Source organism: Capra hircus, chromosome 8, assembly GCF_001704415.2.
Source record: "Capra hircus breed San Clemente chromosome 8, ASM170441v1, whole genome shotgun sequence".
NCBI lineage: Eukaryota > Metazoa > Chordata > Mammalia > Artiodactyla > Bovidae > Capra > Capra hircus.
The window spans coordinates 69,438,431-69,461,199 of NC_030815.1; the positions used below are offsets into that span (position 1 = coordinate 69,438,431).

Consider the following 22,769-nt stretch of genomic DNA (forward strand, 5'->3'; position numbering starts at 1 on the left):
TCCTTGTATCCATGTGGCCACATAGGGGCTGGGGGTAAGGACACGAAGACCAGTAAACTGTGCCTGTGTGATGACTGAGAATGCAGATTCTGATTATCTGAGCTTAGTGAGCACGAGCTTTACAATCCCATGGACTGCAGCACACCAGGCTCCCCTGTTCTTTACTGTCTCCTGGAGTTTGTACAAAATTCATATCCACTGAGTCGGTGATGCTATCCAAACCATCTCATCCTCTGTTGCCCCCTTCTCTTCCTGCCCTCAATCTTTCCCAGTATCAGGGTGTTTTCCAATGAGTCGGCTTTTTGCATCAGGTGGCCAAAGTATTGGAGCTTCAGCTTCAGCATCAGTCCTTCCAAGGAATATTCACAGTTGATCTACTTTGGGATTGACTGGTTTGATCTCCTTGCAGTCCAAGGAACTCTCAAGAGTCTTCTCCAACACCACAGTTTGAAAGCATCAGTTCTTCAGCACTCAGATTTCTTATGGTCCAACTCTCACATCCATACTTGACTACTGGAAGAAATGGGTCACCTGCTTGGTGGCTCTGTAGTGGGGTCTAATGGCAACCTCCTCCAAGAGGACTTACGCCACACGCTGTGCCTCCCAGGACTGCTGCTGCTCTATACTATTGCTTATTTCTCCCATAATTTTGAAGCAAATCCCAACTAGCATTTACTTTCATTTGAAAATATTTCAGTAAGAATCACTAAAATATAAAAGGTTTATTATTATTATTAAACACAACCATAGTACCATTGCTATTTTAGTAAAAATGTAAGTAAACTTGTTCAGGACTAATCTTTACCCTGTTTTATAGACTCACTAAGATGAGTGAATAAAAGACCCATCATAATATTTTTGTCTTATAATAGATGTAGATTATCCTATTAAGATAGTATATTGATGTACTGTATGAATCACACAAGTTAACACTAAATTTGTCCTCCAAATTGAGGTGGTTTTGAGAGTAAAAGGGGATGCTGTTAACAGTTACACTAGGAGAATGGCTGAAATCTAGGACTGTCTTGAGTAAACTGGGGTGTATGTGGTCCCCTTCTGGAGAAGGCAATGGCACCCCACTCCAGTACTCTTGCCTGGACAATCCCATGGACAGAGGAGCCTGGTAGGCTGCAGTCCATGGGGTCGCTGAGAGTCAGACATGACTGAACGATTTCACTTTCACTTTTCACTTTCATGCATTGGAGAAGGAAATGGCAACCCACCCCAGTGTTCTTGCCCGGAGAGTCCCAGGGATGGGGGAGCCTGGAGGGCTGCCGTCTATGGGGTCGCACAGAGTCGGACACGACTGAAGTGACGCAGCAGCAGCAGCATGTGGTTCCCTGTTTCAGTGTAATATTTGCCGGTTGGATAGCTACTATGATTTCTTTCAGGGGGCTTTGAATAGTCAAAATGAGTCAAGTTGTAGCCAAGAGTATTACAAAACCTACCATAGGACTTTCTTTACTTTTGAATAATACAAAATGGTATGGTTAGAGCAAGTTTAAAATTGTGTAAGCGCCTGTGGGTTTCAAGTTGGTTCTTAATAACACTTCCATAAAGCTAGAAGTGAAATCATCAGACATAAGCACAAATTAAAATGAACCCCTCTGTTGGGACTTCCCCAGCAGTCCAGTGGCTGGGACTCTGGGCTCCTGGTTCAGGGAGTTTGATCTCTGGTCAGTTCATTTGGATCCCATGTGACCAAAATTAAAAAGAAATAACATGAACCTCTTCTTTAAAATGTATGGTTTATAGTCTTATGGCTATAGGTCACAGGAAATCTAAAGTAGACTGTTTTAAAGATAGGTAGAAGAAGAGATGATAGCCAATTTTAAAATGTCCAAACTTTTTTTCTGTTCAAGTTGCTAACTTACTGTGATGTTGTATATAATCTTTATTAAAGTGAAGTTAGTTGTTAGCATTTCCAGACTAGAAAACAAAACTAGGCCTCTCATATCTATTTTCCTCAAGTTTGTGCTCTGTTACTATAGCAAGTTATTTTCTGAAAGAGCTCCATTCTGTTAGTTGTGTTCTTATTATCACTAATATTTTAAGCGACTACCTTTTAATAGGGCTTCTCTTGTGGCTCAGCTGGTAAAAGAATCCGCCTGCAATGCAGGAGACCTGGGTTCGATTCCTGGGTTGGGAAGATCCCCTGGAGAAGGGAAAGGCTACCCACTCCAGTATCCTGGCCTGGAGAATTCCATGGACTATATAGTCCATGGGGTCGCAAAGAGTCGGACACAACTGAGCGACTTTCACTTTGACCTTTTAATAATACATACATACACTTGTGTATGTATTAATAATAATATAGTCATACATTGCATTAATAATAAAATCATACATTTATGATTCCCCTGAACAGGGACTGAAGTCAAACTTCCAAGATACGGTTTCATTATGTCTATTCTTTGAAGGAAATAAATGCATTTTTAGTAGTGTTGTGGTTTCTTTTCCTTTATGTTTTAAACTGTAGTTTCTTTTTGAATACTTTTTCATAGAAAAAATTTATTCATTGTCTCACTGTTAGCTTATTTGCTGAATCAAGTGTTTCATGTTTATATGTAAGGCATAATTTATATACATCTAGATCTTTTAAATAACTTTGACTTTGTGGCCTTCTAAAAAATTAGAATCGATCATCTATAATACATAGTATCTTTAGTTTTTTTTCCCCATGTAGTTCTGGTACTGTGGATGTTAAATCATGGTGATGTTTTAGACTTAATTTGTTATGTAAAAGTGATGTCTTTATGGTTGTTTTCTATAACTTCAGCTGTTTAAAATTTTTTTTTTTCTTTTCTTTCTAGCTGTCCCCTTTCCTCCGACCCAGCGGCTTAGTTTGAAGGAAGTATTTGAGAATGGGAAACCTAAAATTGATGTTTTGAAAAACCATTTGGTGAAGGAAGGGCGACTGGAAGAGGAAGTAGCCTTAAAAATAATCAATGATGGGGCTGCCATACTGAGACAAGAGAAGACTATGATAGAAGTAGATGCTCCAATCACTGGTATGAGAAGGATCTGCATGGTGGTACTTAGATCTGTGCTAGACTGAGGAATGATTACAGATTTGAGCTAGTTTGAGGAATGATTACAAGTCATCATCGACTAAAATGTGTAATAATTATTCTAGGAATTGTGAGCAGTCTCACGATTTTTTGATATGTTTTTCATTGAAGAAATACAATTTAAAATGTCTAATATTTCCGATAGGACTGTTTCAGATTGATAGATTACCTGCAGTTATCAAGCAGTCCAGTCAAAAGCTAGAGTGATTTAAGTTAAAAGTTAAACTGTGGCCTTAATAGTGTAATGCTCTTTCTCTTCTAAAACATAATTTTTTACCTCACCTTATGTCTTTTTTCCCTCCTAGTATGTGGTGACATTCATGGACAGTTCTTTGACCTGATGAAGTTGTTTGAAGTTGGAGGATCACCTAGTAATACACGCTACCTCTTTCTGGGTGACTACGTGGACAGAGGCTATTTCAGTATAGAGGTAAATATTAAACTGGGTATATTGGAACTGTCATATTTATTCTTACTTTTTTTTCTTTTCTTTCTTCAGTAGAAGAAATTAAAATGAACACTTGGAGAATTTATAAACTTTGTTACTTTCATTAAGTAAAGTGATAGAAATTGATATTAAAAAACTATTTCTTTTATTTGCCAGTAAAAATCTGACATGTGGAAGGCTGTATTAATGCAGTTTTGCAAATAACTTAAGTGTTTACCAACCTTTCCTCTTTGGAGGTAGTGTACAGGCTATATATAAATAACTTAAATTGCTTTTCACCCTAGATGGGGTTTGGATTAGCTCACCTTAATTGTAAAACCATAAGCTGTTGGGCTACACTGAATGCATAGATTAACTGCCAATGCTAAATAATCAGGCATTTAACCTATTGTAGGAATAATTTCTCATCTATTGCACATAGTAAGTACATGTTCATTGAAGGAAAAATAGTTAATGAAAACTCTATACATTTTGAAAACGGTATGATGACAGAAAAATGGTTAGATTTTAAAACAAAGTATTAATATAAGCTTTTACATATAAAAAATAAAACTATTTTAAAACCTAACAGAAGGACTTCTCTGGTGGTCCATTGATTAAGATTCTATGCTCCCAATGCAGGGGGCCCAGATTCTATGCCTGGTCAGGTAACTAGATCCCACATACCACAACTAGAGATCCTGCACACCGCAACAAAGATCAGAAATCTTGCATGCTGCAACTAAGACCTGGTGCAACCAGATAAACAAGTATTTTTTAAAAAGCTAACGGAAGGACTTAGTACATTCATATTTAATGTCTATTGATTCAGCTGTACATGGTCAGCAAAGAAACGTAACTTTTGAAATAGTTCAGGTAATTGAATTATTGTGTCCCCAGAATAGGCTTGAGATGAGACGTTGAGCCCGCTTGTTGTTCTTGCAGTCGTCAGTTCTGCCTCTCTCTCACACTGGGGCTCACTGGACTAAGGACGTTTCTGGTGGCTAAGGGTTTATTGTTCATGCAGCATGTCTGCTAATACAAGTCAACCATGTCGCCTGGTCTCAATAAGAGAAGCAGCTGTGGTTCTAAAGCTGCCAAAAAACCCCCAAGAAACAGGAGAAATGGATCTTACTCTTCATTTAAATAGACAGTCTAAATTCATGAGTCAGAAAACCTCAGTGTGGTCTTGCCAGAGTCCCAGATTCTAAATGCCTTGCCTCCAGACTGCCCCCTGCATTGGGAGCAGAGTCTTAACTGCCGGATTACCAGGGAAATCCCTCTGTTAGGTTTTGACACATAGTAGGCACTCGGTATTTGTTGGTTGAATGGATGTTAATAAATCATAGGTTGTATTTGGCTTTATCTTGTTACTTGATGTTTGGCTACCGTAAAGTGTTTTTTCTGGAATAGTTTAAGGGATAAATTAATCAAAACTTTAAAGTGACAGTGCTATATCACACCAGTTTTAAAATTAAACTGTAGGAGATATCTGGTGTTAGTTGGAAGTCACTTATAAACCAATAAGGTTATAGATTTCTGTAAGCTACAGTTTAGTCCAACATGATATAAGTATATAATTGAACAATAATTTTTTATCAATGTGCTTGATAAACATGAATGTTATGTTAAACAGGAAAATTCGATAATGGAGCCCTGATGACAATTTTTTGTTATAAATAGTCATTTTTTTGGGTAGAAAAATTGGGAAATGCAGAATCTAACAAAAACATTTATAAATGAAATAATTACTGTTACTATTTTGTTATATTTCCTTGCATTCTTTTTTCTCCTTTTACATGTATATACAATTTTCAAAGAAAGTTGAGATTGTTTTGTACGTTCTCTTTTGTAATCTTTTTCCTCTCCTCAACGTTGTGTTGAGAACACTTTTCTCTGTTATTAAAATTTCTCCAAAAGCGTGATCAGTGGCATAAATACCATAATTTATCTCACCATTCCTCTTTGGATAATTCAGTTTGTAGCAGGTACTGCTCATTGTCTACTTTTTCTCTTCTTATTCCTTACTAGCAAAATCCTTGTTTTGTTCAAATAAATGGGATTGGGGGTTCAGGGAGAACTTTTAATGTTGGGGAGGGAAGGCCCTTATCCCAGCCCAAGGGGATGAACTTTTCTGGTTGGTTTGAACCAGTCATGGCAGTCCATTTCCTGTCACTAGTTGATTAGTCTAAGTAAACGTGGGATCCTCTTTCACCCAGTAGTATATAAAGAGATCTTCTGATAATCATGACCTTTCTTTGTTGTGTACAAAATAATCATAAAATTGTATCCTGATGTATAGTACGAGGGAATAAAACTTGAAATTAGAGGCCAAGAAGTATATCAACCAAATTACTTTCTCGAGTAGATGTGCGCTGTGCTTTTATAGCTCATTACTTCGGAAAGGTTAGTTGGTCATTTCAGAAGGCAGCAATAAACACCAAATAAATCAAAAGATATACTGTGTTCTTGGAAAGGTAAGTCTAGAAAAGAGAAAGTGCTTTCTACGTTTATATATGAATTTAATCTAACTTTTCCTTGGAATATTGTGAAAGTTGGTATGTTGCAAACGGAAGTCAGCCCCCAAAAGGGAAAAGCCATCTAATGATATTTGTAGGTGTCTATGTGTTTACATTTTATAATGTTTCTTTTGCATTGTCTTCCTTAGAACATGCACATATTTTGATCTAACAGTTTTTTACCTTCTGCGAAATTATGCTACACATATAATCATGTACAGTGACACGAATGAATAGATTGTCACATAAAGTTCTGCTTGGCAAGCTACAGTCGTGGGGTCGCAAAGAGTCAGGCAGGACCAAGCAGCTTAGCACACGGGCATACAAAGCATCCTGCAGCAAAGAATTGTGCCTGTTAATAGTGCCTAAGTTGGGAGACGTTGTTATCATTCTGGGGATGTGAAGATAAACAAGCATGACCAAGTCCTTCGTTGTGTTTTCTAGTAAGAGAGACAGCATCTTTATATTTGTTTAGCGTCCACGAAAATCAAGCCAGGGTAAAGGACTAAAGGGGACAGGAGTAGCTCATTTGGGGCTTCCCCGGTATCTCTGATGGTAAAGAATCCGCCTGCAATGCAGGAGACCAGCATTCGATCCCTGGGTCAGGAAGTTCTCCTGGAGAAGGGAACGGCTACCCACTCCAGTATTCTTGCCTGGAGAATCCCGTGGACAGAGGAGCCTGACAGGCTACAGTCCAGGGGGTCACAAAGAGTTGGACATGACTAAGCAACTAACACTTTCGCTTTCAATTTAGTTGGAGGTCAGGGAAGTTCTATCTGAAGAGGTAACGTCTGAATAGAAAACGTGAATGACCTGAGAGAATGAGCCAAACGTAGATGGAGGTGGGGTGAGTACCTTCCAGGCAGAGGCCGCGTAGAGCTCTGAGGAAGGAACGCGCCTAAGACAGCTCAGGAACAGAAGCAAGGTCAGCGTGGCTAGACAAAATGAGGAAGAGGACAGTGGGGATGGTGCATCAGAGAGATAGGCGGGGGTTACATGATGTCAGGCTTTGCAAACCATGGTAGAATTTGGGTTTTATTCTGAACGCAATGAAAATCCTCTAGAGCTTTTTTGTTTATATGTTTTTTGTTTTTTAAGCATGGCAGTGATATAACTTTCATTTATGTTTTAAAAGTTACTCTAGCTGTTATGTGGTAACTGACTCTAGGAGCCCAAAAATGGGTTCAGGGACACTAGTTAGGAGTCTCATTTAGGAAGCGTAGGCAGAAGATCTGGTGAATTACAAGAGGACGTCAGAGAAGTGTCTGGATTCAGAATTTTGATGTCTTTCCTTTTAGGAGGTAGGAAATCTTGGTTGAATTCACCCCTTCAGGTCATGGCACATTTATTGCTAGTTTTTCCTAAAAAGTCCCTCTACTGGTTTTTTATTTTTTAATCTGTGATCTCTATTTTCCTTACTCCCTCTCCCAAGTGTACATGTTTGTATTGTATTTGGTATATACCTCAGAACTGTGTTTTATTTGGTATATACCTCAGAATACATATACTAATTATATCAACTTTTTAGCATATACTGTTTTTGAGGAAAAAATATTTTTTAGTTTTGCATAAATGATATGGTGCTGTTCAGTCATTTTCAAACTCTAGCAGGCATCATAATTACCCAGAGGGGTTATTCAAAAACAAATTGCTAGACCCCACCCCAAAATTTCTGATTTTTTTAGGTCTGGGGTAGATCCTGGGAATCTCTGTGTTCTAACAAGCTTCTGTTGATTTTGGTTTTTACGTATCATTATGTTTTAAAGATCTATCTGGGTTTCTGTCTGTTCCATTGTATTCCGCAGTACAACATCTATGACATTTTAGTTCTCTGTTCTCAATGGTGGACAACTTGGTTGACACCAGTTTCTTTGTATAATGAACACTGTTGTGAGGAACACCCTTGTATAAATCCATTCACGGTCCCATGTTTTGTTAGTAGTTGCTCTATGGCTTTCCCTAGTGGCTCAGTGGTAAAGAATCTGCCTGCTAATGCAGAAGACACGGGTTTAATCCCTGGATCAGGAAGATCCCCTGAAGCAGGAAATGGCAGTCCACTCCAGTATTCTTGCCTGGAGAATCCTGTGGACAAAGAAGCCTAGGGGGCTACAGTCAATGGGGTCACGAAAGAGTTGGATGTGACTAAGCGAGTCAACAACAATGAAAAACAATGGTGTATGAATAAGACTGGGATTGCTAGGGGAAAAGGTATGTCCCATACGTGAACTGAGTATTTCAGATCACTCTTTAGAATAGCTGTAACAGTCTATATGCCTACTAGCGGCACCTAAGAATTCATGTTTGTTCTCGTCTCTCCAGAATTTGGTTTTATCTCATTTTCTAACATTTACCAAAATGATGGGTATATTGTTGCTTCAATTAATATTTCTTTGATTACTAGTGCCATTAAACATCTTCTCATGTATTAGCCGTTGTACCCATACGATCACTGTTAAGAGTTTCTTGTATGATCTTTCAGAGATAGGTTAAACATATACAGATATATTTGCATATCTGTTTTAAAAAATAAATGTAGGCCACTCTTCTTATATCTCAAATTTTCATGTATGCATGGATTCAGTTCAGTTCAGTCACTCAGATGTGTCTGACTCTTTACGACCCCATGGGCTGCAGCACACCAGACTTCCCTGTCCATCACCAACTCCTGGAGCTTGGATTTACGTGGATTAATATGTGGATTAATTTCTGACCATTTTGTTCCACTGGTATATTTATCTATATATGTGCCAGGACCACTGTTTTAATTTAGAAATGTTACAGTATGTCTTAACACTCTTTTTCAGTGTTTTTCTGGCTGTTTCCTGGCTATTCATGCCAGTTTATTTTTTCGTATAAATTTAACCATCAACTCATCTAATTCCATAGAATAGCTTGCGGTATTTCTATTGGAAATGCAATGAGTTTATAAACTTGGAAGAACTATATTCTTTTAGTGCTGAGTCATCCTATCCAAAAACAGGGAGAGTCTATTTGTTCATGTCTCCTTTTGTGTCTTTCAGGAGTGTTTCTTCAAGTTATTCCTAGTGTGAGTTTTGCACATTTCTTGTTAAGTTTATTCCTATGTGTTTAATCTTCTTTACTGCTGTTGTAAATGGAGTTTTGTCTACCATTGTATCCTACATATTGTTTGTATATATGAAGGCTACTGGTTTCATATGTTGATTTTATATCCTTCCATGTTACCGAACTTTTCTATTATTTTAGTTGTATCATTGATTTTTCTGGAGTTTATCAAGTATGATATTATATTCAAATAAGAACAGTTTTATTTTTACTCATTTTTAAGCCTCTCATTGACTTCTTTTGTTCAATTCAGTTGACTAATACCTCTCAGTTCAGTTCAGTTCAGTCACTCAGTCATGTCTGGCTCTTTTCGACCCCATGCATTGCAGCACGCCAGGCCTCCCTGTTCATCACCAACTCCCGGAGTTCATTCAAACTCACGTCCGTCGATAGTCGGTGATGCCATCCAGCCTCTAGTACAGTGTCGAATAGTAGTGGTGATAGTGCGTATCCTTTCCTTGTTCCTGATTTTAGTGGAAATGTCTCTAGTGTTTCTCCACTAAATAAAATACAAGTTTTAGGACTAAGGAATGTATGTGGGTGGCTTTATCATAGAGATCTAGATATTTGGATAGAACATGGGAACAGAAAGTAAGAAGAGGTTTCTGGGAAGCCTCCTCTCATGTTCTTTCAAACTTTAGGATAGGGCATTCCTTGGTGGTCCAATGGTTGGCACTCTGTGCTTCCACTTCAGGAGGCTGGACTCAATCCCTGGTCTGGAACAGAGATCCTGCATGCCACACAGTGAGGCCAAAACAAAAACAAACAAAAAGAAAGAATTCTAGGGCGACAGCAGCAAGTCACACTCAAAAGACGGATTCCTCACGTTTTGTCTTGGGGATAGCAATGAGATATGCCATTACAGCAAGTCATTTGAACTTGTATAAATTGTCTTTATGTGTTATCGTGATCAAAAATAAAAATTTTATCCTTGTGTTTGTCTTGTAGTGTGTGCTGTATTTATGGAGTTTAAAGATCAATCATCCCAAAACATTGTTTCTGCTTCGAGGAAATCATGAATGCAGGCATCTTACAGAATATTTTACCTTCAAACAGGAATGTAAGTATAATCACTTCTCCAGAACTTTTTGGAAACCATGCTTTAGCTAGTCCCAAAGCAAATTAAACGCAAAGAAAAGAAACTGTTGGACCTCAAATGCTTCCTGTTCTGTTTTGTTCTTGTTTTGTTTCATTTTCTAGTGAGAACCTGGGTTCCACTGTTTAAGACACTTGTTTTAAAAAATAACTTTTAAGTTTCCCCCATGGGAATATTTGGAAAACATTAATAAGTCCAAAGATATAAATTGTCCACACAATTACATCACAAAATTAATAACTATTAGCTCACTATTTTGGAGAAGGCAATGGCAACCCACTCCAGTACTCCTATCTGGACAATCCCATGGACAGAGGAGCCTGGTAGGCTGCGGTCCATGGGGTCACTAAGAGTCGGACATGACTGAGCGTCTTCACTTTCACTTTTCACTTTCTTGCATTGGAGAAGGAAATGGCAACCCACTCCAGTGTTCTTGCCTGGAGAATCCCAGGATCAGGGGAACCTGGTGGGCTACCATCTATGGGGTTGCACAGAGTCGGACATGACTGAAGCGACTTAGCAGCAGCAGCTCACTATTTGAGATACAGATTTCTATTCTGTCTACATAAAAACCTATCCTGAAGTAGTTCAAATCTATACATATATATATATACACACACACACACTCACAGCCATCCCTTGATGTCCCCAAGGATTTGCTCCAGGACTGCCACAGATACCAAAATCTGCAGATTATCAAGTTCCTTATGTAAAGTGGTGTAATGTTTCCGTATAACTTCCATACATGCTCCTGTATGTGTGTGCTAAGTCATTTCAGTCATGTCTAACTCTTTGCAACCCCATGGACTATAACCTGCCAGGCTCCTTTGTCCATGGAATTCTCCAGGCAAGGATACTGGAGTGGGTAGCCATTCCCTTTTCCAAGGGGTTCTTCTCTACCCAGGGATCGAACCTGGGTCTCCCGCATTGCAGGCAGATTCTTTACCACCTGGGCCACCAGGGAAGCAAATGTCAGTAAGGAGCTGCTTAAATAAGGGATAATACATCTAAAAAGTGGAATGCTAGGCAACTGTTGTAAGATCAAGGTGGATATAGATGTCCTGATAATGAAGAGATGTTCAAATATGTTGTTAGGTGACCAAAGCCATCTGCAGAACATGTATAGTGTGATTGCCTTTGTAAATTACAAATATGTAAGGTGCAGAAATAATTGGTCACAGTGATTACCTGTGGGGAGTTAGATCAGGAAGATTAGTACTTTTAATTGTTTGTCTTCCCCTAGACTCCTTGAATTAGCTTTTTATCACTGCTATGTAATACTGTTAATATTATAACAAGGTCTTAAACTGGTAACTTCCAAATTATCTAACTGGGGCCAAAATCGTCAACTTTTTAAAGCATCTCAGGTGATTCTGTAGATCAGGAAGATTAGTACTTTTAATTGTTTGTCTTCCCCTAGATTCCTTGAATTAGCTTTTCATCACCACTATGTAACTGTTAATATTATAACAAGGTTTTAAACGGGTAACTTTCAAATTATCCAACTGGGACCGAAATCTTTAACTTTTTAAAGCATCTCAGGTGATTTTGTAGCACACTGCTAGTTAAGAACACCTGTTACAAAGGCTTGGCATGTATCTACTGTTCGTCATTTGAGAACCACTTCATTAAGTGATTTAAAAATTGGAAATATTTTGCATTGTTTCTCTAAGCCAAGTGCTGGAGTGGTTCTCATTATGTCGGTATTTCTTTACCTGGGAAAATAAACAATTCATATTAAGCAATTCACAAAGGCTCTGGAATGCCCAATATTTAGCAATATACAAGAAATGAAGAAAGAGGTGTATGAATGCCTTTGAATTAAGATTCAGGGTGTTTTAGGTAGATCTAATTTTTCCTCTGTTTTGTTCAGAGCTTTTTTTGATGAGTATACTTGGTTCAAGGATATTTTTAGAAGATACAACAATAGTTTTGGGAAACATTTTGAATGTGTCATTTTGCACAGAATTTCTTATCTCAGGTTTTTATTTACTTTTCACATGCTTTTTTAGTTAAACCACGTTTTTTTCTCTCATCTACCAACATACTCCTGTTTCATTCTAACACTGCATCTGAAATGTAAATAAATCTTGGAATAAACACACAAATTCAAGTACAGTTTCAAATTTTTTTCCTATATAAGGAAAGAGCATGTGTGCTGCTTTGCACAAGTGTTTTTACTGATAATCTGATCTTTCTTATAGAGACACCATGGCATTTAGAATCAGCACTTATAATTACTGCCAAGTGATGCTTAGTTCCAAATTTTGTAGCTGCAGTCTTGTTAATATTTCCAAAAGGGGCAGGTGGAGGCTTTTATTATATCAGGTTTTAAAGTGCTTTATATTGCAGATATTTTTAAAATTTCTTTCAAATCCAGAGATAAGTTTTTCAGAGATAATTTGAGTAGCAAAGTATAACAGTTAATTTTTGACATATTATTTATCTTTGCAAAAACATTTCTTTATTGCTATAATATTTAGAAAGCAAGTAACCTAGTGGTTTTATGATTCTATCTCATAGCTCTGGGTTCAAATTTCTAAGTAAATTAATTTCTTTTTTCCAGGGGCCCTTTTTTGATGTGTAAACGTTAAGTAAAATTACAGGACGTTCCAGAAACTCCTATAATTTTGCTAATGAAAGTAGTATTGTTATGACAAGTTGATTTTTTTAAATAAACAAATATTGTTTGCCATTGTTCATTACTTAAATAAGCATTATTTACAGTAGCGAGAGATTGGTGTCCTTAGATTGTGTTATATCCATAAAGTGGAATATTATATAGATATTTAAAAATTACAAAGCTCTTCATATAATGATGTGGCATGATCTCCAGAATATGTTTTTAAGTCCAAAAAACAGGAATTCCCTGATGGACCAGTGATTAGGACTCCATGCTTTCACTGCTGAGAGGCTGAGTTCCATCCCTGGTCAGGGAACTAAGATACAACATGCCGCACATTACAACCAGGAAAAAAGAGATCCAAAAAGCAAGTGAAAACAGTGTACATATGGTGCTGCTGCTGCTAAGTCACCAGCCGTGTATATATGCTACATTTATGTAAAAAACAAATGGCTGTTGTGAAAGGGAAATATACATATTTGCATGTATATGCATCAAATATCTTATAAAGACACCCAGAAAACTAGTTGCCTAAAGGAGGGGAAAGACACACTAATTTTGAACCTTTTTTTTTTAACCTATTACCTTTAAAAAAAAAAAAAATGAAAGCAAATAAAAATTAAAACAAATATATATAACCACTGTTTAGAGCAATTCATGGTTTTTTGCAAATAGTGTTGACTCTCAAAATTACTTTGAAAGAATATTGATGAGAATTTTGTTGTTCATGTTCTATTATTGATACTGGTTAGGACTTGTTAACAGTGTGATCCTGTGACCGAGGTGCGCGTTTGCTTCATTATGGGATGTGCCTTACAATTTATGAAAATAAAACACTCATGTCAGCTCGTTTAACCTTTGGTAACTATATATTTGGCTCTTTAGATTCTCCTACTAAATATTTAACTTAAAAATAAAGACTGGAAGGAGTATGGCATCATGTTAAGAGCGTGAACAGATTCAAGTTCTAGTTCTGTTACTTACTAGTTGCAGCTTTGGACAAGTGAGCCCAGTTTCCTCAACTTTTTAATGAAGTCAGTGATAGTACCTACTTCAGAGTTTCTCTGAGGATAAAATAAGGTAATTTTATTGGTTAACACTTACTGGGACTTCCCTGGTGGTTCAGGGTCTGAGACTCTGTGCTCTCAATGCACAGGGGCCTGGCTTCAATCAGGGAGCTAGATGCTGCATGCCATAGCTGAAGATCCTGCATGCCACAATGAAGCTCAAATATCCTGCATGCTGTGACTAAGACCTGGTGTGACCAAATAAATAAGTAAATATTTTAAAAAAACACAAACTTATATAGTACTGACTTTGTGCCACACATTTTTCAAAGCATTTTACATATGTGAATTCACTTGATCCTCACAGCAACCTTGTAATGTAGGTGGGTATTGTTATTAGGCCCATACTATAGATGAGACGATGAAGACACAGAGTTAAGTAATTGTCCAAAGTACTATTGCTAGTAAGTGGTGGAGCTGAGGTTCAAGTCCAGGCAGTCAGGTTCCAGACTCCGCTGTGTTTAAGATGGCACAGGAGCATTGTGAGCCTTCAACAATAATAAAGATAATATAATAAATATTACTATACAAAAATTATATATCCATCATAGAAAATGCAGTTAAACTAAGTCATCTTCAGTCTAACCCCTCAGAATAGAAGAATTGGTGTTTATGTACCTATTCAAAAACTTTAAGAACATAAAAGTGATAACATTCTGTAACTCATATTTTGGTTGTGTGCTTAGTTTGATTCTTGACTTCCTCTTTCAATTTACAAAATGAGTTAAGACACTGTATTTCTTTCTTCAGACTTGGCATTCTTCTGGAAATAGGCTAAGGAATTGTTCTGAGTCATTCTTAGGGTTGAAAGGCAGTTTATTGGTGTAAAATGGTGTTTGGAGCATGAACTAATAAGTAATTAAAATCCCTGCCTATATACACCCTTAGGACTCTTAAAAAGGAATTGCTTATTGATGTTGGGAACAAAGGGAACTCTGGCTCCACGGATTTACAAGAGAAAAAGTAAATCACTGGCCACAAATGAAAAGCTTTATTTCCCTTGCCTTTTTTCCCTTCAAAACTTTTTATGGCTATTTCTGGGTCTACTTTTGAAATAGCCAAAGGTGTAGTGTTCAGATGCAAAGGAGAATAAAGATATAATTTCAAGCAGATACAAAGATGTAGAAGACATGGCTCTTGTTAACTTGGATGTTGTAATACAGTCAGCATATATTGTGAAATAGATTTTAATTGCCTTTATGGTAATACAGAATTCTTTAAAAGTCTCTAAAGGAACCCACAGACTCCCTTAATGTCCTCAAATCCTAATCAGTATTGGCAGTAAAGGGACAGTATCCACCTTCAGGGATGAAGAGTGGTGCACTGGTTTACAGGAATCTCTCTCCAGTCATTCCTGCCACCCAGGAATTGCACTCTGACCCACATCTGGACCCATCACCCTTCATTTTATTCCCCAAAGCCTGCCAGGACCAGGCTCCGATACTTGAACTCTGATGCTTGATTCATGTTGATATATGGCAAAACCAATACAATATTGTAAAGTAATTAACCTCCAATTAAAATAAATAAATTTATATTAAAAAATAAAAAATAAAACAATAAGCAGCTAATGGAAACATTACCAACTCAAAAAAATAAATAAAAGCATGGAGATTAGAGGATGGCACTAAACACAGAAATAATTACCAGCTGGATAGTCTGACTCACTTGCTATAGCATTGCTGTCTGGGCCCTTGTGGGCTCTGTGTCATCTTCATGAAATTGTGGAAGAGGAAAAGGAGCTCACAGTTCTGTAGGGCTGCCTGCTTGTACAACTTCTGGCAGTGTCTACCAATATGCACCTCCTAGCGTATTGGGTTTTTGAACCCAAGGCCAGAGAAGAAGATGTTCCCTCTCTCTTTAAACTAAAGCCATCTTCCAACTTGTTATTGTTTAGTTGCTCAGTCATGTCCAACTCTTTGAAAGCCCATGGACTGTAGCCCACCAGGCTCCTCTGTCCAGGGAATTCTCCAGGCAAGAATACTGGAGTGGGTTGCTATTTCCTTCTCCAGGGGATCTTCCCGACCCAGGGACTGAACCTGCGTCTCCTGCGTTGCTGGAGGATTCTTTACCATCTGAGCCACCAGGGAAGCCCTCTTCCAACTTCTCAGCTATTACCTGTTCTTTCATAGCCTCTCATAACCTCAACTATTATATATCACGACTAGATAACGCTCAAGCCCACTGGAGTATTTTTGTTGCTGTTCTGTAGCCTCAAAACAACCACCACATTAAAATACAGTTCACTAAGATGAACGTTTTTACCTAAAACAGCATAGGACATAATTTGCTTAAAGGCCTTAAAAATCCTGAGCAGAAATATTACTGACATTCTATTGATGACTCCTAAAATTTCAGTTCCTATTTGTATATTTTCAACACCACCAGTAAGGCCTTTTAGAACCAACGAAATACTCAAGACTCAACGAGAGACCATGGGGCATGGATGCTTGGCATCCATCCTAAAGAGCACAACCCAGGAAGGCAGCGCCAGGTGTCCATTTCCATGGAGTAGTCCTCTTGGGAGTACAGAGCACATGCCTCAGTCCAGAGGTTTCTTGCCTTTTGCCTCCCTTTCCCCAGTCTGCGGCTACTCACAGCTCAGGTGCAAGGAAACAGTATCCACACTGGACAGATTAGGGAGCCACCCTGCCTTAGAAACCTCACGCATCACAAGTGCCACTATCACTTGTGAAAGCTTTATTGGCATAGTTTTCAGGGTCCCACCAGGGACATACCTCATGAGTCACTGAACTCAGAGATGCCCAAAGCTGTAGCTTCTACCAGGTAATTGGGGGGGGGGGGTTTCTCAGGTGGTGCAGTGGTAAGGAACCCACCTGCAATGTGGGAAATGTGGGAAACGTGGGTTTGATCTCTGGGTCTGGAGGATCCCTGGAGAAAGAAATGGCAACCGACTCCAGTATTCTTGCTTGTGAAATCCCATGGACAGAAGAGCCTGGAAGGTATAGACCATGGGGTCAGAAAGTGTCGGACATGACTTAGCAACTGAGCACTGAGGTAATTGGGTAATTTTTACCATAAACATCGTTGCCTAATGACACAGCTGATTACACTCACTTTATCAGGTTTCCAGGACAACAGAACTAGAAACTTAATCCAAGGCCACACTTGTCTTTAGAAAAAGATGGAGATTTTGTCTGCCCTTTATCCACAACTTTTCAGAAATATCTTTACAAAGATGATTGTCTTTTTGAATTTGCCTGCATTAAATGGCTTTGGAGTAGCTTTATAATCATCTGGCCTGTATTCTTTCTCAGGTATGATAAATTCTGTTTCTCTTCCTTTGTTTTTCCTTTAATAGGTCGAATCAAATATTCTGAACAGGTGTACGATGCGTGTATGGAAACATTTGACTGTCTTCCTCTTGCTGCCCTCTTAAACCAGCAGTTTCTGTGTGTACATGGAGGAATGTCACCTGAAATTACTTGTTTAGATGACATTCGGAAAGTAAGTAAGCATTCATTAGTCTCGTGAAGTAAATGCTTTTAATTTAGTTTTTTATTGCAGTTAACTAATATGTCTTTATTGCTGAAAAAAATTAAATATGGATAACTAAAAGTAAGAAAAAAACAAATCACCAGTGATCTTTTATTGGGCAGTAGCTTCTATAAACATCGTTCCTGTATCTCTTCCAGTAAATGTCTAACTTTCAACAAAACCTGGCTTTTACAAACTAGAAACATAACATATTTTGAGTATAGTCCTGAAACTTTAAATTATGTTGCAATAAGGACAGGAGGTAAGATGGTTGAATGGCATCACAGACTCGATGGATGTGAGTTTGCAGTCCATGCGGTCACAAAGAGTCAGGCATGACTGAGTGACTGAACTGAAGGAAGGAAGAACACCAGGGTTCTAGTCCCTGTTCTGCCATTAATTATGTGATAGTGAAGTGAAAGTGTTAGTCACTCAGTTGTGTCTGACTGTGGTACAATGGGCTGTAGCTCGACAGGTTTCTCTGCTCATGGGATTCTCCAGGCAAGAATACTGGAGTGGGTTGCCATTCCCTACTCCAGGGGACCTTCCTGACCCAGGGATTGAGCCCATTTTACCTACATCACAGGCAGATTCTTTACCATCTGAGCTTCCAGGGAAGCCGCCATTAATTGTGTAACCCATAGCAAATCACTTAACCTCTTAGATTTTCTTGTCTGTAAAATGAGGAAGTTGAAATGGATGGGCTGAGGACTCTTCATCTGTGAAATTCATTGACTTCGACTTTTTAGATGGTAGAGTTTAATTGCTACACTTGCCTTAGTTGGTAATCTGATTTTCAGGACTGTGTATCTTCATGATTGAAAAAAGGCCATCAGTCTTTTTTCAGTTATATTGTTCTGCGTCATCATCTTCTCTCCTCTGCCTTTGCATTCTCTTGTTTAGTTGCTAAGTCATGTCTGACTCTTTGCAGACCTGTGGACTGTAGCCCGCTAGGCTCCTCTGTCCATGGGATTTGCCAGTCAAGAATACTGGAGTGAGTTGCCATTTCCTCCTCCAGGGAATCTTCCCGACCCAGGAGCAAACCTGCATCTCCTGCATTGGCAGGAAGATTCTTTATCACTGAACCACAGGGAAGCCCCACAACGGAATATTATGAATAGCTATATACCAACAAATAGGGCAACCTAAAAGAAACAGACAAATTTTTAAAATCATACAGACTTCCAAGATGGAACCATGAAGAGATATTCTCTTACTTCTCTTACATACAGAGAGAGGAAAGGTATTCTCTTTCCTCTTTTTACGGAAACTAAAAAATTTTCTGTTTGGAAAACTCTTTTCTCTGACTTAAAGTTACTATTCTCAGGGTAAGAGGGTAGTAACAATGCACAGCCTTTTCTGCTGCCTTGTTATTAAATAAACAGCTGGTAAAGAATCCGCCTGCAATGCAGGAGACTCCGGTTCAATTCCTTGGTCAGAAAGATCTGGTGGAGAAGGGATAGGGTACCCACTCCAGTATTCTTGAGCTTTCTTGATAGCTCAGCTGGTAAAGAATCTGCCTGCAATGTGGGAGACCTGGTATTCAACCCCTGGGTTGGGAAGATCCCTGGAAAAGGGAATGGCTACCCACTCTAATATTCTGGCCTGGAGCATTCCATGAACTATATATAGTCCATGGGGGTCACAAAGAGTTGGACACCCTGAGCGACTTTCACTTTCACTGTTTTACATAGTGACACTTTCACTGTTTTACATAGTGAATCTCAAATTTTACAATTCTAAATCAGTCGTGTTAATAAAAAGCGCCCCTTTCATTTAGTAGGGGTCCTTTTCTTGGCATTCAGCTCACCTGGTCACTTGGTGCGTGTGCTTTCATTTGTTTCTTTGTTTTCGTTTGTTAACTAAAGCACCAGTGATTAGAGGCTTCAGTTAATAACTTACGGTGAAATGCCTCCACTGCAGAGAATGGAAAGGATGAAACCCTTTGCAAAAAACCCCCACAGAACTAGCATTCTTTAAAATAAATCTCCACCGGAATGAGATAAGCAGTGAACAGAGCCATTGAAAACCCTTGCTGCTCTCATGGTAACCTGGACTCACCTAGGCAATTGAAATAGTCTTTCTCATAAATAGTATGTTTCCATAGTGATGGACTTCACATTCAAATTAAATGAGCACCACTTTTAAGATGAGGATGTAAGGGGATTTATTAATTAAAATTTATTACCAAAAACTATGCATGTAAATTTATTAAATGTTCATTTTCATCCTAAAGGAAAATTCTTTAGGGGTTACTGTCCACTCTCCTAATACAGTCTTATGGTTGGAAGGGTCTTTTTTTGACCTCGACCAGGGCTTCCCCGGAGACTGAGAAGTAAAGAATGCATCTGCAATGGAGGAAACTAAAGAGACGAGGGTCCAGTCCCCGGGCTGGGAGATCCCCAGATGGAGGGCGTGGCAACCCACTCTAGTATTCTTGCTGGGAAATCCCGTGAACAAAGGAACCTGGCGGGCTATAGCCCATGGGGTCATAAAGAGGCGGTCATGACAGAAGCGACTGAACATGCACATACAGTTTCCAAAAGCTCTTTTGCTTTCATGATTTCTCTTCTTTTGGCTTTTGCGTGTCTTCTAGTTAGACAGGTTTAAAGAACCTCCAGCCTTTGGGCCAGTGTGTGACCTGCTTTGGTCTGATCCCTCCGAGGATTATGGCAATGAAAAGACCTTGGAACACTATACCCACAACACTGTCCGAGGGTGCTCTTATTTTTACAGGTAAGCTAATCCTCAGTTAAGATTAGATGGGGAAATAATGGAAACAGTGAGAGACTTTATTTTCTTGGGCTTCAAAATCACTGCAGATGGTGACTGCAGCCATGAAATTAAAAGACACTTGCTCCTTGGAAGAAAAGCTATGACCAACCTAGACAGCATATGAAAAAGCAGAGATATTACTTTGCCAACAAAGGTCCATGTAGTCAAAGCTATGATTTTTCCAGTAGTCATGTATGGATGTGAGATTTGGACTATAAAGAAAGCTGAGAGCTAAAGAATTGATGCTTTTGAACTATGGTGTTGGAGAAGACTCTTGAGAATCCGTTGGACTGCAAGGAGATCAAACCAGTCAATTCTAAAGGAAATCAGTCCTAAATATTCATTGGAAGGACTGATGCTGAAGCTGAAGCTCCAATACTTTGGCCACCTAATTCAAAGAACTGACTCATTGGAAAAGCCTCTGATGCTGGGAAAGATTGAAGGTGGGAGAAGGGGACGACAGAGGATGAGATGGTTGAATGTTATCACTGACTTGATGGACAAGAGTTTGAGCAGGCTCTGGGAGTCGGTGATGGACAGGGAAGCTTGGCGTGCTGCAGTCCACGGGGTCACAAAGAGTTGCACAAGACTGAGCGACTGAACTGAACTGAATCCTCAGAAAATTAGAAGAGGAAGTTGTAATATACTTTATCAAAGTATTTTAAATTGCACATTTGGTATCTTGTATCTGTGTCATTCAGGGACGTCTACTCAATTTTTTGATTAATAAAAGGAAGAAACTGCTTTTCTTCCTTTGCTTGTTTTTTTATACTTTATTAGGTGTTATGCCCTAATAGGTGTAATATACCAAACGCAATTGAACACAACATCGTGTAGTGTTTAAGTGTTATTGTCTGACTCTAGATGATCTAGATTATCTGTTCCCAAACATCCTCTGTTGACTTCTTGAAAAATAAAGATTTCTTGGCTCTTCTTTCAGAGATTCTGGTTCAGTAAGCCTGAGACAAGGGAATCCTGTTATTTTTTTAAAAGCTCTCTAGCTTTTGGAACTGCTGGTATTGGCAAAGATATAAAAAGAACAGGACATTGTGAACTAAGCCCAGGACATTTCCTGGAAGTTGATTGTGGTCTTAAATCTCCTATGTGAGCTTTCATTGTACTTTGCCACTCCAAAGTAGGGAGGTTCAGGGAAGTCTGAAGCCTACTTTTTTTTTTAATTCCAATATTTTATTCCAATAAGTAATATCTGTATTTAGTACCCTGAAAATCTGTGATAATTGCTGAAGATAATGCATTCATTAAATGAAATCTATACACAAAAAGAAACCTGTTTTGCCACTGTTTTAACATTCTAAGTAACTTTTTCATTCTATTGTGCCAACTTTAGCAGTGACTAATATGATAGAACCATTTAAATTTTACTTCTCTGTACATTGCTTAAAATAAAGAACATAAAGCTTTTTATCTTTAGGAGAATATAAATTGGTATAGTTTCTATGACAGTCAGCTTGACAATATCTCTCAATTATAAATGGCCTTGGCCTTTATTCCAGAATTTCTACTTCTAGAGTGTAATCCTGTGGCTATTATCATTCATGATCTTCGATCCTCATTATTCACGAATTCTGTTTTGCAAATCTGCCTGCTTGTTTTTATTTGTAACCCCAGAGTCAGTACTCTCAGCAATTCCAGTCACTCACAGACATTCATGTGTACAGAGCAATGGAAAATTTGGGTCACCCGTTGCACGTTCCCACTGAGGTTGAAGGCACAGTTGCTCTGCCTTCTTATTTCAGCTCTCACAGTGTGAGCAAGTATTTTTTCTGTGCTCTATTTAGTGAAACATTTCCCACATTTTTGTTGGTTAATTTGTTGCTGTTTAAAATCACCCCAAGCATAGTACTGAAGTGCTATCTAGTGTTCTTATGTGCCAGAAGGCTGTGGTGCGTTAGATAAGTTTCATTCAGGAATAAGTATGGCCCTGTTGGTCATAAGTCCCATGTTAATGAATCCACACTATATCTCAAATCAGGTGTCTTTGCACAGAAACACATATAAAACAAGGTTATGTGTTGATTCGTTTATGAAAATGTTGTGACCAGAGGCTTACTGGACCCTAACCATGCATTTCCCCTAGGAGTTCAGTGTTCTGACATTCAGTTTTGCAGCAACTTTATATAGAACATAGCTACTGCAAGTACTGGGAATCCACTGTACTTGAAAATGTGTAAAATGCATATACAAGGTTTTTGCTTCCTGCATTGTTTATGCTGAAGGATTTTAAACAACCTAAACATTCAATAGAAGACTAGTTAAATAAATGGTTGTACATCCCGACAAAGGAATATACCAGGCGATGCAATTAGAATATTTTTAAAAAATGAAAAAAAGAAAACAAATCCTTTATATGCTGATTGGAATAATCACTAATATAAAGTGAAGAAAAAGACTTACGAAAAAGCTATGTGTACCATCTGATAACATTTCTTAAAGGGGGCTATGCATGTGTGTGTGTATAATTGCTTGAAACTGAGTAAAGTATCTCTGAAGGGCTCTCAAAGAAATCACGGACATTGGATGATTCCAGGGTAACTGGAAGATAGAGATAGGCTGGAGAGAGATGTTTCACTGTAGAACTTTTTGTATCT

The 22,769-nt window shown here is 38.4% G+C and overlaps 1 protein-coding gene across 4 annotated transcripts in view; it reads left to right on the top strand.

The window, feature by feature from the left end:
* The window catches only part of PPP3CC (protein phosphatase 3 catalytic subunit gamma), an 88,430-nt gene that overhangs the window by 33,206 nt on the left and 32,455 nt on the right, over positions 1 to 22,769 (top strand). For all 4 annotated transcript variants that reach the window (XM_018052297.1, XM_018052298.1, XM_018052300.1 and 1 more), the window contains exons 2-6: positions 2,814 to 3,011; positions 3,377 to 3,501; positions 10,050 to 10,161; positions 17,210 to 17,355; positions 19,982 to 20,121. In XM_018052297.1, the coding sequence (XP_017907786.1) occupies positions 2,814 to 3,011; positions 3,377 to 3,501; positions 10,050 to 10,161; positions 17,210 to 17,355; positions 19,982 to 20,121 (721 nt within the window). The remainder of the gene's footprint in view (positions 1 to 2,813; positions 3,012 to 3,376; positions 3,502 to 10,049; positions 10,162 to 17,209; positions 17,356 to 19,981; positions 20,122 to 22,769) is intronic.